The sequence below is a fragment of the Oculina patagonica genome, chromosome 2, assembly GCF_052425735.1.
Source record: "Oculina patagonica isolate OP01 chromosome 2, crgOcupat, whole genome shotgun sequence".
Taxonomy (NCBI): domain Eukaryota; kingdom Metazoa; phylum Cnidaria; class Anthozoa; order Scleractinia; family Oculinidae; genus Oculina; species Oculina patagonica.
In genome coordinates this window covers 42,447,933-42,463,305 of record NC_135759.1, presented here as the reverse complement: position 1 = coordinate 42,463,305, position 15,373 = coordinate 42,447,933, and the positions used below count along the sequence as shown (strand labels likewise).

The window sequence follows — 15,373 nt, the reverse complement described above, 5'->3', positions numbered from 1 at the left end:
GTGATTCGATTTGCATTGCCAAAAGAAAAACAATTTTTTTTAAGTGGTACAGAAAAAAACCCGCGATTAAGAATCTGTTGAGGGCTAAAATTTGCAAATTAGACTCTAAATTTTGAAACAGGTTCTTATTTTTAAAAATGGGGATTATTATCAGCAGATGGGAATAGTCTAAATGATTAGTGCTTCATTTTAATATAAGCACTTATGTGATATGCAAATTTTATACAAGGAATAGGCCGAATACCACTAAGAGTTCTATTAGCATCAATGTAAATTTTCTTCGGAAATTAAGAACCTGAATAGCCTAAATTTGTGTTAACTGCCATTTATATAAGAACCTGTTTAGGCTAACCTGAAAAATAAGGTTCTTTATACTCGCATGTTTTAACTGTATTGTTTGAAAGCTGTGATTAAATATTCCGAACACGAAAAGGCGACGAGTTGAATGACTTTGTTGTGTTCCTTAGTCATGTCAGCTATTAAATTTTTTCGCTAGCTGGGTATAGTTTTCCCAAAATAGACTCAGTTACCCTTAAAACTAAACTTAAACTTTTAAAAATGTCTGCAACTACGGTCTTCGTTTAGTAGAGTAATACCGTTTTATGGTTTTAGCGCAGAAACATTTATTCTTTTCTATTTTGCCTAGGGCGCTCTTAAACCTTGTTTGTATTCTGTAAAGTTACAATTTCTAGCAACTCTTACTCTAGCCACATTCTATTTGAATGTTCTATTTTTTAAAAAGTCTAAGAAGTCTAAAAGCTTCGGTTAGGTCATACTTTTTTTCAAATATTTTGTTTTCTGTCAGGACGACGAGTGTTAAAGTTATTAGTTTATAATAAGTTGATTATCACCTGGCAGTTGATAAAAGTAATAAACTGCCGTCTGAACGACTTATTCGAGCAATAGCCCGTCATCGGAGCAAACAGTGGGCTAATACTCAAAAAGTCAGTTTTTCAAAATTCACCGGCTACGGCGGTTTATTCACTTTTATCAACTTTCAATTGATAATCAATTAAGTGTTAAAACAGTAGATTTGTTGATAGACCTTGCAGAAGCCGACCTAAATTAAAAAAAATAGTAGAATATCTGAAGATATTGAAGTATTTTAAAATTGTTATGTGCAGTTCGCACTGTTCCATCTCTCACTGCGCACTATTCAAAATAGCTTGTAAAACATTATGAGATAAAATTATGGTCGATTTCGACCAAATGTCTTCCTTAGGTCTCTTTGTTAAAAACAATAGCAGAGGTAGCATACACACTAAATAAAATTGACTGAGGATTGAAAAGTTCAAATGGCGGCACACTAATAATTCGAGGTTTTCAAACGTCCCCGGCTCTTTTTCAACAGGTTTTCACACTTTTGAATCTTCCCCAAGATTTTCATGTCTTTTATCGATCAAAGCATTCGCTGTTGGTGAAGATCTTTATGTGATTGTGTCACTAAGTCGTGTTCATTCAAAGAACTGAACATCAGGTTTTGATTTATAAAGACTTTCTCTGAAACAAAATTCGACAAAAAATTTCAGGCAAACGGGCGGTCGATCCGAAGTGAGTCTGATAAAATAGCGTTAGGCAGTCGCTTGTATTCCAGTATAATATCAAATACAGCCTCTTTCTAAAAATTACCATAAGCATTGGTAAACAAATGACTGTTTATTATAGCACGCGTTTCGCCAAATTAGTAAAAATACTATTTTCGAAGTTCACAAAGCTGTGAAAAAAGAGTTTAGCCAAAGAAAGAAGATCAGTATTACTAATCAGTGTATTCAGCAGTCTAGATGTTAAACGTTAATGTTTTTCTCAGAGCATCAAGGATCAAGAAAAATGTACGATTTTTTATTTATATTTTTTAACATAATACTGAGGGAAAATGATGTGCAATTTCAACTTAGTAAACGAGGAAAAAATCTTTTTACCTAGTGTAACTAAAACAAGCCTGGACATTTTTTCAATTTCGTAACGCTGTATTTTACACTGTCATTTTTCTAAAGAAACTGTCAGCAAGGGTCAAAAGATCGACCAAAAATAGTTTACACTCAGAAAGCATGAAAATTGTCTTGAACCAAACTCAGTGACGCAAACACCTTGTTGTACTAAAGGTGAGTCACATCCGCTATTTCACCAGTCCGTGACATAGTTAACTACGGTTAAGTTGGGCTTTGATCAAATTCGCACCATGACTTGTGTTTCCTCGGGTATTTTTTGCAGTTTGCTGTTCTTCACAGCGTTGTTTGTGACGAGTCAAACTTTAGCAAAGCCAGGAAATAGCGCTAATAGCACCCCAGTCAGTTCTACAGCCACAAAGCAGTGTAACAACGCGTACTACAGCTTTTATCATAATGGAGGGACTAACGAAAAAACTGAAACTATCCTTCAAGAAATAGAGAAACGGCTCACTCAAGTACAAGATGACATCAACATCCTTAAAGGGAACAACACTTCGGACAAAAGTAAGTAAGATCTGTCCCTTTGTCGAGAATTTTTACTTGTCCTTTTGGGAACCACTGAATTACAATGGAATTCACTTTTTTTAATTAAATTTCATCATAACACAGAGCCAAACAAGACGATTGAAGTGATCCTTCCAGAGCTGATAAAACAGCTCATTCGAGTACAAGATGACATCGACATCCTCAAAGCAAACAATACAATGGCGAATGGTACGTAAGTACAGATCTGTTTTATATGCAGAGTTCAATTTTTCCCCGCGTTTTTTGCTGGTAAAATTAAGAGAATTTGGCAACATTTGGCGAAATTTACTTCGGATCTGTCTTGAGCAATTCTAGATCTATCGATTTCTGGGAAATCATAAATTCAATCGCCGTAATATTTTGCAATCAGTGACTACAGATGTTAATTTTATTTGATACAGAACAAAACAAGGAGATTAAAGCGATCCTTCAGGAAATGAAGAAACAACTCACTCAAATGCAAGATGACATCAACAGCCTCAAAGGGAACAAGACTATGACAACGAAAGGTAAGAACAAATTGTGAATTTCCGCAATTTCGGCCGCGCCGGGTGCATAAAAAAGCCGTGAGATTTTGAAAGCTTCTAAGAGTTCAGTTAACACAGATGCAATTTTGCTTATCATTGACAAGCAAATCAACGAGTAAGTCAGAAATGCTTTCCATGTGGGTTGCCGTGTTTGAAAACTTTCTCTTTTTTTCAGTCGAACAAAACACTTCACTCATAACAAAATATCCTCTAAATAGGTTTAGTCATAAAGATGATAAATCTGGCAAGCTTTTGTTCAACAGCTACGAAAAACTGTGCTGAGCTGTACAAATCCGGCCAAAGAATCAGCGGTGTTTATACAATCGACCCTGATGGTTCAGGTGCCTTTGATGTGTTCTGTGACCAAACAACAGCCGGTGGGGGGTGGACAGTGTTCCAGAAGAGACTGGATGGCTCCGTTGATTTCTACCGCGGCTGGGCCGACTACAAACGAGGCTTCGGTAATCTGAATGGCGAGTTTTGGCTGGGTCTGGACAAGATACACCGCCTGACGAAAACAAAGAACAGGCTTCGAGTAGATCTGGAAGACACTGCAGGCAAAACTGCTTACGCCGAGTACGACATGTTTGCAGCTGCAAGTGAGAAGACTAAGTACAAGCTGAGCCTTGGATCATACTCGGGTAAGTCATCATCATCATCATCATCATTATCATCATCATTATTAGAGCGGTTTTCAAATGAGTGTCGTAGAACCAAACCCAAAGTAATCACTCTGGTCAATAACAAAGGACACAGACAGTCCAGTGAACCAATCAAAACTTGAAGGAAATACTGATGTAGCCGACGCGAAGTGGGGAAAAATGTGTGTGAGTGAGTCATGATTGGTTTTGATTTTACTTCTAATTAGAAGCAAACGCGAATTACTTTCGATACACAAGTGAAAATCGCTTTATAAGTTTCTTATCAGTTGATCGCTAACTTTTCAACTTTCAACCTTATTTATACCTGCGCTTATTTAGTAAGATCAAAATATAAATTTTTGGGGATTTTGAATTTTAAAGATGTTTCAATATTTTCTTAAAGCGTTTAGAAAGGAAGTCTGATTATCTGATACATTATGAATGGGGTCAAGATTTTATAGGAAAGGTTACGTTATCACTTCTTTCCCAACCAATCAAATTCTCGTGTTTTTCTTTTCCAGGAACTGCTGGTGATTCTCTTTCTTTTCATCGTGGTTACCCCTTTTCAACCAAAGATCAGGATAATGACGGCTGGGGCAGTAACTGTGCTGTGGAGTTTAAAGGAGCCTGGTGGTACGGGAACTGTCATAAGTCCAACCTGAACGGACTGTACCATAAGGGAAAACACTCATCTTTCGCTGACGGTGTCAACTGGTTTCACTGGAAAGGATATAAGTACTCTGCCAAGAGAGCTGAGATGAAAATCAGACCAGAAAAGTTTTAAGAACTCTCTGCCTTATTTCTTTTTTGTTTTGCGAATAAGAGTTCGAAAAGAATGTCCAAGATACTGTGCAATTAAAAACAGTCGAGACATGAGTTTTGTCCTTATTTATGGCTGGTCTTTATATTATCCTGGGAATTTCGCGATCAAACATGAAGAAAAAGTAAAAAAAAAAATACCCGTTTCGCCCAAAAAAATCCGCGGTCTCACGCAAAAAGCTCAATGAAAAGCCAAATTTTAATTGCATTACAACAAACAAAGCAGTGCGTTTATTCCACAAGATTTGTTTGGTTTTTTTTTTCGTCTTTTTCTTTTGTGATCTCTCTCCAAACTTCCTCTTCAGTTATTCGTTCTTCTTTAGTCGAAAATTTTTCAGCTTAATCGGATGTTAATTAATCACAATAGTCTGATGGAGCAGGCTAGTTTTAATTACAAGTTTGAGATTATTTCCCTGCAGTATGAAATACTCAAGTTACTTTTGCATCCATCGTCATCCCTGTTTTTGTTTCCATTCACCAGAATATGACACAACTCAACAAAAAACACTTTATTGGAGATGAGAAAAGTTCAAAAACTCTACAAGTCGTTGTAAAATGATTGTTGAATATCTATGTACATAACCAAAGACAATAGAAGGATAAGGCTGCTCAACATATCATTCGCCATTAAGGAACGATGCCTGCACAAGTGTCCTTTTCAAACCTTTACAGTCTCATTATAGCACACATGCACTACACAATGATTTTAGATGGAATCAAAGGTCTCTATGAGACTACGACTATTTTGCTATGGTCTATCTGTTGGCTGTCAATTGTGGTATGGAGTAGTGTTTTGCTAAAGGGTGAAAGACGCTTTTCATGTTGTTTAGGAGTGGAAGTCTTGAAAATAACTTAGCTTACCTGAATACTTTACACTTCCACATCACATTCTAAATTAAAACTGAAACCTAGAAGTCAACAACGCGCTGTTTACAAAACTCAACCGCAAATTAAGGAGCCAAAGAAAACCCAATCGAAAACACATTGAATATACTGTAGTACTCGTGTCGCGTATACGCTTATTCCGGCCTACTAAAGCAAACAAACAGTTCAGCGGTTCAATACATTCTTCATATATACCCACACCTTCGGCCCACACCGAAAAGAAATCCCTAGAATTGAGAACGCGAATAAATGATTATTTACTCGTGTTTAGCGAGACTAACGCAATCGATTGTCGCGAATGTGAAAGACTTGTAAAAGTACAAATTTGCGTTCTTAATCGTTTTAGGTTAAATATTAGCGCTCCTTTAGTGTGTTAGACGCTTGTACCAGTCCAAACTTGCGTTCTTACGTTCTTGGTTACATATTAGCGTCGCTTTAGTCTGTGAAAGACTTATACATTGCCTTCAAGTGTTGGCTGACGCTTTGTTCACCCACACCGAAAAGAACTCCCTTGAATTGAGAACGCGAATGATTATTTACTCGTGTTTAGCGTGACTAACGCAATCGATTGTCGCGAAAACAAATCCTTTAGGTTAAATATTAGCGCGACTTATACGTTGCCTTCAAGTGTTGACTGACGCATTGTTCACCCACACCGAAAAGAAATCCCTTGAATTGAGAACGCGAATAAATGATTATTCACTCGTGTTAAGCGTGACTAACGCAATCGATTGTCGCGAAAACAAATCCTTAGTTGTGTCATATCGGATTTGAGATACTCACGCATAAAAATAATTGTTATATAACGTTTATACATGTGACAAGTCACGTTTTTAACAGAAGATAGCAAGTGTTGACGCAATACTAATGAGATACCCTTTCATCACCCACAGCGTTTAATGGAGTTCAAGTCTAATTTCCGGTCCAAAAATATCGCACGTAGACAAAAACAATTGTTATCATGGCGGGTGTTGAGCGCAGGTTGAGCGGAATGAAGTAGAAAGCGAGTTCTTCTAGGTTTTAGAAAATCTCTCAAGAGTTTTGTTCACAAAACATTTAAAGACGAACAAAGGGAGTGTATTCGACGAATAGTTTGTGAAAGAAAAGATGATTTGGCGGTGCTTCCGATGGGATTCGGTAAGAGCGTGATCTATCACCAGTGGTGTCGAAGAGTATTACATCACACCACCAAAGACGCCAGACGATCGTGCCAGTGACGAAAACTACGACCTTTAAATGACTGACCTGAGCCTTACACAAAATCAGCCTTTGCAGAAATCAAATTTTAAAAACCATCCGATCAGCTCGTAATGTGAGTCTTATGCGTATTTTTCTCGTCTTTTGCCCGATAAAATGTGCGAAACATTCATTTTTCCGTGCTACGGCGGAATTTTAAAATAAATAAATATTATCGCTGAAAAGGGTTTCTTGAAAGTTGGGACAAGCATGTTGCCTCATCCTCGGTGTAAGAAGAACGCGAATAAATGATTATTTACTCGTGTTTAGCGTGACTAACGCAATCGATTGTCGCGAAAACAAATCCTTTAGGTTAAATATTAGCGCGACTTATACGTTGCCTTCAAGTGTTGACTGACGCATTGTTCACCCACACCGAAAAGAAATCCCTTGAATTGAGAACGCGAATAAATGATTATTCACTCGTGTTAAGCGTGACTAACGCAATCGATTGTCGCGAAAACAAATCCTTAGTTGTGTCATATCGGATTTGAGATACTCACGCATAAAAATAATTGTTATATAACGTTTATACATGTGACAAGTCACGTTTTTAACAGAAGATAGCAAGTGTTGACGCAATACTAATGAGATACCCTTTCATCACCCACAGCGGCTAATGGAGTTCAAGTCTAATTTCCGGTCCAAAAATATCGCACGTAGACAAAAACAATTGTTATCATGGCGGGTGTTGAGCGCAGGTTGAGCGGAATGAAGTAGAAAGCGAGTTCTTCTAGGTTTTAGAAAATCTCTCAAGAGTTTTGTTCACAAAACATTTAAAGACGAACAAAGGGAGTGTATTCGACGAATAGTTTGTGAAAGAAAAGATAATTTCCGTTCTTAATCATTTTAGGTTAAATATTAGCGCCCGGCTTCAGTGAGTGAGACGCTTGTACTAGTACAACGCTTTAGACTGTGAAACACTGAACCACTCACATTCTCGATTAGTTGTGTCATATCTCATTTGAGAAACTCACGCATAAAAATAACTGTTATATAACGTTTATACATGTGACAAGTCACGTTTTTAACACGAGATCGCAATACTAATGAGAGACCCTTTCATCACCTACAGCGGAATATGTGACAAGTCACGTCTTTAACACGAGATCGGAAGTGTTGACGCAATAATAGTGCGGTACGGTATGTAATCCCGTGGGATTTTCGTGCCGAAATTGATTTTTTTGCTGTTTTGCACTAATTTTGGGCCGAATAATAAGAATCCGATGGGGTTCAAATTTTTCGACCGCGTCTTCCCATGTTTCTGGCTACTTAAGGATTTAATTTATGCTAATTAGATGCTAATTATATGCAGGAATAAGTTTTGCGAATATCTTTGGTCTGATTTAAGATTCACGTACCAAACGTTATAAGAAGCTTGCTTTTGACTATTTAAGTCATTTGACTTAAATTGGTTACCACGGCAACCAGCGATGACGTCAGGATTAACTACCTGCTATTTTGGCGGCGGCCATCTTGGATCCGCCATCTTGGATTTTCGAACTCTTATTTTCAAAAGCAAAACATAGCCTTTTTTGATTAACTTTAACTAACGAATGATTTCCATTACAAGTGATGTCCAAATAAGGGCACAACTTTCTTTATTTTTCTTTCTTTTGTTGAGCACATGTACTTTTTTAGTTAAGCGCATGTACTTTGTTAGTACCATAGTATTCTACTCGTCTTTCTCCTGTTATGTCTAATACTAATGTAGCTAGAGTCCCGTTAAGTTGACTTAAGTTTATGCACTAAGAGCAGCATCATCCTCTTCCTTATCATCAACCTGCGTGTCACCTTTGAATGGATTTGAATCGTTTTTTTCAAAACATTAACAAAGAAGAGTGCGTGGAAGCCTGTTCTTAAAACAACCACAGCGTCCCTTGCAGTCCGAATTGCAGCTGCATTTATTAAGCTTCACAACAGCTTAGAGTGCAGGGAGAGACAGGCACATAACAGGAACGTATGCTCCTTGGTGTTTGCTAAAGCAATTCTCTTTGAGGGATGGAAGATCCGGGCAGCTGGTGGTAAAGGATATGTCGCGCATGGTCTTGAAGTTTGCGCGGATGATGTAAGGGAGTAAAGAAGCAGGCATTGCAGGCAGCATCTCAGCTTCCAAGTTCCTGGATCGAAAGAGTTCCCATCGAAGTTCAGCAAGGGTGGTAGGTCCCGCTTTGCAGTACACTTGGCAGACAATTTCCTCTAGGTCTTTAACTTGAGTAGGCAGTTTTCCGTTGGCTAACTGGTTGAATAGCAAGGGGCAGACTGACTGAGAGAGGTGTTTGCACGGTGTGTTTCAATCCCTTGTTTGCCTTAGGTTGATCCTTGACTTGACTTCTTGTGTTTTGGACATCGAACTGACCTGCTAAGTTAACAATTTTGTTGACTTCTTTATCACGCATTCCCGAAACATCGAGTGCGTGCGAGCCAAACGGCAAATGTGTGAGAAAAAACTGGAGTAAGGACGGATTCGGAAAGTCTTCAAAGCTTCCAGTGAATGACCAATTCCGGTGCTACATAATTTCTCGCCGCAACACCAATGTCATAGTTTCTAAAACCTCAATGGTATCCCTACTTGCTATCCATTTGAGCTGACAGAACATCAATAGCCTTGCTGACAGCTGCTAACTAAACAACTTTGTTAGGCTCATTTTTACGCAGCGACTTGCAAACTGAAGATTTGGAAGCTGCTCACTTAAAAGTTGTTTTAATCACTTTTAGTAATTTCCTGTTTCGCTTATTTCCATCGAATATCTGTTTAATATCGCCACGTAGATGTCATTTACTTCAGCCATATTCAAGCTGGCGCTATCGTCCGCTAGCGTGTTTTGAACTGCCAGAACTAATTCTACATCGCACGCCGAACGAACAACTTATTTTACAGAGCCACATTCACAATCAGCGCCGAAGGTGCGCTGAGCGTAACGCAAACAGCTCCTGTGGTTATCGATTAAGTGCTGAGGCGTTTTCTGCATATTCCCTGTGTATTTTTCTTTATTTCTAATAGCGTTGTTCCCACTTGATCTGAAAAAAAAAACCGGTAAATCTTTTACAGTTTCACCGGGCTGCGACTTAGGGAGTGTTCTTGCCCTTTACGGCCGCGAAGAGGTTGATGACTTAAAAGGACGACCAGGGCCTCGCCGGATAGAGGATGAGGAGTTGTCTGTCTAGGCCCGCTTTGCAACTCTTAGTCGCTCAATCATACCCTTGTTATCGACCGGTTTGCGGCACTCACCGGTCTGTAAGTGACTTGATGTCAGTCTGTCCCAAGGTACTTGTACAGATGCTCAATCATTAAAGGGTTGCTTGTTAGAGTCTTATTCAATGCAAAACCCTCGTTGTAGATAATACACACCAAATGAGACATGACTTCATCGCTACTACTTGACTCTTATTTAACAAAACAACAACGACAAATTGAAATAAATAATTTGTGTTTTGTGTCTATACGCTTAAATGTGCAGCTCGAGCTGACGAGTTTCTTTTAAGGACTCGAAATTGCGAAAATACGCCTAAAGTTTTGATTTTTACAGCTTTGTTTTTTGGGTGTGAAAGTGTGCTAATAAATGACAGATTTTTGATCTCCAAAGAATACCCCTAAATGTTTCCTGATTGGCGTACAATAACGCTTCTCAAATTATTCTTACTTTATTGTTAAAGCTTTACTTACAGCTTTCCCTTCTGATAAGACTTAAAATACGCTTACCTTGATCGGTCACTCTCCTTCTTTTATGTAAGAAAAGAGAAACCCAGGACAGAACGAATAGGAACGAAACATCATTGTGCTTTTCTACCTGACGAACCGAACTTTAATTGACTTACATGTAAATAGGTTTTCTACCCACAAGAAAGAACAACTTTAGTCATACGACGCACGTCAAAAGGTCAAACTACGTTGTAAGTTTTTTCGGTGTAAAATGGAGTCAGAGCAAAGATATTACCACAAAACCGTTTAATTAAATACACGAACACTTTAAACGGAACTCTTCAATAGTATAAAACATCAGTAACAGAAAAAAGACAAATAGCGTTTGCGTTGTTACTATGGGACTAACAAAAGTCAATGATATTTTTGTAGAAAACTGTAAAACAGGAGAATAAAGAACGTTTTGCACTTAACTGGACATTGTTCGTACTGGAAATCATTCGTTAGTTGAAGTTTATTTAAAATGCTTTGTTTTGCTACAGAAAAGTGAGAGTTCAAAAATCCAAGATGGCGGATCCAAGATGGCCGCCGCCAAAATAGCAGGAAGTTAATTCTGACGTCATCGCCGGTTGCCATGGAAACCAATTTAAGTCAAATGACTTAACTAATCAAAAGCAAGCTTCGTATAACATTTGGTACGTTAATCTTAAATCAGAGCAAAGATATTCGCAAAACTTATTCCTGCATATAATTAGCATCGCATTAGCATAAATTAAATCCTCAAGTAGCCAGAAACATGGGAAGATGCGGTCGAAAAATTTGAACCCCATCGGATTCTTATTATTCGGCCCAAAATTAGTGCAAAACAGCGAAAAAATCAATTTCGGCACGAAAATCCCACGGGAGCGATTTTTCGGACATACCGGACCGCACTATAATAATAAGAAACCCTTTCATCGCCCACTAAGCGGAAAGAACTCCCTTGAGAAATTAAAACAGTCCCTTGAGAAATAAAAAAAGTCCCTTGAGAGTAGACAAGAATGTTCCAAATTTTGCCCACATCACTCCTAATCTCCTACTTTCGCTTGTAAACAAGCAAAATAGTCGAAAAAACGAGTGAGAAACAGAGGTAGTTTTATCAACCCACCCACCCCACACATATATATTGAATTGGATTTCATTCCTTACTTGGTATTTTGATGGTATCTTTGAGATAAATAAAAAACACATACACTGTAACATGAGGGTCTCAATGGGGTTAACCGTTAGCCGTAAAACGGCCAAAAAGTTATCCGTTAGGCGTAAAAAATGGAAAATTTTAACCGTTAGCCGTAAAATGTGTTAACCGTAAAAATCGGTCAGTGATTATAAATAACCCAAACTAGTTCACTTCATCGTCCCAAAAATGGTCCAAAGACCTAAAATACGTTTTTCAATAATGGAAATTGATTTTTAACTATTAAAAACAATGAAAATTAACTTTTAACTTCTGTTAACCGTAATGGAAATAAATTAACCGTTAGCCGTAAAAAGGCCAAATTTTTAACCGTTAACCGTAAAAGCCACCACCCCATTGAGACCCTCTAACATGCATTAACCAGATCAGCATGCAGTGAAACAGAGAAAAATGATTCACAGTGCTTAATTTGTTGTTCATGTACCAATGCAAAAAAAAACTACAAAAAGGCATGGGGATGTTGCAAGGAGTAGACGACATGAGCATATGAATGCATAAAAACTGAAACAAACATTGTTCACGGCACAGTTCATAAAAGTATTTAGATGGGTTTGATCTTGAAGTGGAGGCCGATAAGGGAGAACACCATACACTTAAAATCTTGAACCAAGTAATAAAAACATCTTAGGCCATCAGCAGGATCCCTGTAAAATAACAACAAAAAGTCAGTTATTACATAACCCTTTCACTTCCAAAATCGCAATATTATTTCTCCTTACTGTCTGCAATACGATTTTATAATGAAATTAAGCGCTAAAATATTGTTAAAATTCATTTTAAAACTTTAAAAACTTAAAAAAGTAGACGACGTTTCAGCGCTACTCTACGCCATTATCAAGTCAAAAGAAGTGATAGTTAAAACAAGAATATATATAACGTGAAACAATAAAAATAGTTGTGTGTCCTATGGGAATAATACGTAAAGTAAAACAATAGAAAAACTAAAAGTTCTAATTAAAAATAGGGAAGTGTCAAGTAAATAATTTGGCGCGGATAGAGTCACTCTGGGTGTTCAGGGAAGGATTGACGTCCCTGATGAACAGCATTTCGTATACGAGGCAGTCAAACTTGCTTCTGCATTTCTTTAACACTCTGAAAAGTTGATTCATCTTTGCTCCTTTGCTGCCATGTTGTGCCTCAAGGTGTCTACCGATCGCAGAATAACGGTGCTCACAAATGCGTTGATGTAGGTGTCGGGCAGTAAACCCGACATAATTTGCATCGCACAAATCACATTTAAACAAGTAAACAACGCATTGTGTGTTTACGATCTGGGGCTTGTTTTCCTTTACGCACAAAATCTGTGACAGCTTTCTGCTGATAAAGACGGGTTTGACATCGATGTTGATCTTGGATCCCAGAGAATGAATTTCTTTGCGGACGCGATTAGCTGATCGTTGGTCTTTAAAAGGCAATGAAATGTAGACAGATGGCTCTGATAGGGTTGCGGCGTGCGGTTCTGTATTAGTTTCTTGCCTGAACTTGCGTATTGTAGAATCGAATAATGCGTTCGGGTAGTGTTGTTTTGAAAACATGGTGCGTAACTTGTTGCACTCTTTCGTGAAGGCTTCTTCGGTGGAGGATAAACGGTGCGCCCGATCAACCATTGTGTTTACCAGGCCTTTTTTGTATCTGTTATCAACGTGGCTTTGGAAATGGAGCAGAAGGCCCGTGTCAGTTGGTTTTCTGTAGACTTCCGTTTTTAGTGTGTTGTCGTTTCTCGTGATTAGTGTGGAGAAATGGAATAGAGCCCTCATGTTCAAGTTCCATGGTAAAAGACAAACTAGGATGGGCACCGTTAAGTACTTGTAAGAAATCTAAGCCGCGTCTGTGTTGGGCATTTTGACCAGAGTGTCATCAACGTATCTTCAATAGAAAGACGGGATCATGTTGTTTTGTTTCAGTTGGTTCTCTATATGGCACATGAAAACATTCATTTGGCTAGTAGTGGGCCAAGTGGCGAGCCCATATCTACACCGTCTGTTTGCTCATACAGCTCACCGTTGAATTCAAACAGCTGATTGGACGTAGCGATTTCTAATAACTCAGTCAGTTGATGCTTTTGGAGTTGCGTACTATGCGTCTTATTAAACCAGTCATCTTTAAAAGCTTTGTCAACAAGAATGTCAATTGTTTCCTTCAGAGGATCATTTGTAAATAGTGCACATACATCATAGGAGACAAGGATGTGGTCAGATTCGATGCGAGTGTTCTTTATGTCGTCAGTGAAGCTGAAAATATCATTAATACAATATTTGTTGGTGGATAGTGGCTTCAATTTCTCCTCTAACCATTTTGCCAACGGGAAGTTGTATGTGCCAGACGCAGATAAGATTGGTCGCATGCAGAGCCTTTCTTTGTGCGTTTTGGGGAGGCCATACAGATGTGCTAGTCTGGAGCTTTTGGGGCAAAGTTGGTCGGCTGTAGCTTTCGGTAGAATCTGATGGACCTTTTCGTGGAGTTGCTTTTCTTTCTCTAAGAGTGGATGAAAGTGTTTAGGAGGTCTTCCTCTGGACTTTGGGCGATGTTGATCGATGTGGATAAATTTTGTAGAATCGTTGATCGAGGCCTCACTCAGTAGACGAAGGTATTCGTCTTTGTCTATATTACGACACCCGAGCCTTTGCCCGGTTTGGAAATGATAATGTTATCTCTTCGTATAAGGTTGCTGAGAGCTCTCAGTAGTGCTTTAGGTGGAGATGGACCTTTCTTTGCGATGTAATGGAGGGCGATCGAGCGCAAGGTGGCGGATGCAAGATCTTTTTTGTTTGGATCTAGGATGAGGGGATCCAATTTCCAAAAAGCTTTTTCGAAGCTGGCTTGGATATCTTTACTGGAGCAGTGCTGAAGAAGTGAGAATTTAAGACCACTGCATAAGATAAGCTTCTCGAAGAAGGATAAACGACATGAGGAAATGTTGTTGATGTGTTCGTCTATGTCGGTGTCCTTGGATATCAATCAAGAAAGTTTCTTGGTGTTACACTTCATCAACTCTTGAAACTGAGTTCGTTGGAGTGACCGAAGTATTTTGATGATGATAACAACTTTGAAAATCGAGCAAGTTTCGCGTACGTCATGAAGGCTGTTTGTGAAATCTTCTTTCAGTTGTCTGCAATACATTCCTTATAATGTTAGTTCTGAGAATTCAGTTGTTACTTGAGTTTAACAGATTTCCAGAATTTCCAGGACCGGTAGTCTTTTTTCATGACCTTCCAGTCCTGGATAGTGCCACAATAAAGTTCCAGGATTTTCCAGGTTTTCCAGGACCTGTATGAACCCTATGAACTTCGTTTGTACAGACACTGTAGGGGCAAAGGAAAGTCTGATGTTTATAGTGTGGGGTGTCCATAAAACACAAAAACAGGGTATCTGTCAAGCGAGGTTGTGGCATCTCAATATGGTCCTCATGTACATAAGGAGGCGGCGTGGCCTGGTGGTTAAGGCGCTGGACTTGTAATCCGGAGGTCCCGATGGATTGCTATGCCAATCCATAACAGATTACTCCCTAGAGCATTTTATCAGGTAGTCCTAGTAGTTCCGTCACCAGAACCTATTTATACACCAGCTCCTGACCAGGGAGGAAAGAGCTACTGCAAGTGTCTTGCCAATTACACAACACCTGAACATTACTGGAACCCAGACAGCTCGATCTTCAGTCCAATGTTCTAGCCATTATGACCCAGTATCTCTCATCTAAAAAACGGATCAACAGCTTACTCCTCCTTACAATATCAACACTAGGGACTGGGACCAAGCTTGTGAATGATCACATTTAAGTCATGGCATTTTCTTGGAACACATAAAAAGCTTTCAAAATTGAACTAAAATGACATTTTGGTGTTCGGGGAGGCTACAACATGATTGTCATCCAGTATTTAGACCCCCCCCCCCCCCCCCCCAGTAAATGGTCA

At 38.8% G+C, this 15,373-nt stretch overlaps 1 protein-coding gene across 1 annotated transcript; it reads left to right on the top strand.

Annotated features, from left to right (window-relative positions):
* The first annotated feature begins 2,145 nt into the window (after positions 1 to 2,145).
* Positions 2,146 to 4,515, top strand: LOC144641528 (ficolin-2-like). The gene is made up of 5 exons (XM_078500541.1): positions 2,146 to 2,453; positions 2,559 to 2,663; positions 2,876 to 2,983; positions 3,265 to 3,642; positions 4,164 to 4,515. Exons 1-5 carry the CDS (start codon positions 2,180 to 2,182, stop codon positions 4,424 to 4,426), a joined length of 1,128 nt encoding a protein of 375 aa, XP_078356667.1. The 5' UTR covers positions 2,146 to 2,179; the 3' UTR covers positions 4,427 to 4,515.
* The last annotated feature ends 10,858 nt before the right edge of the window (positions 4,516 to 15,373 follow it).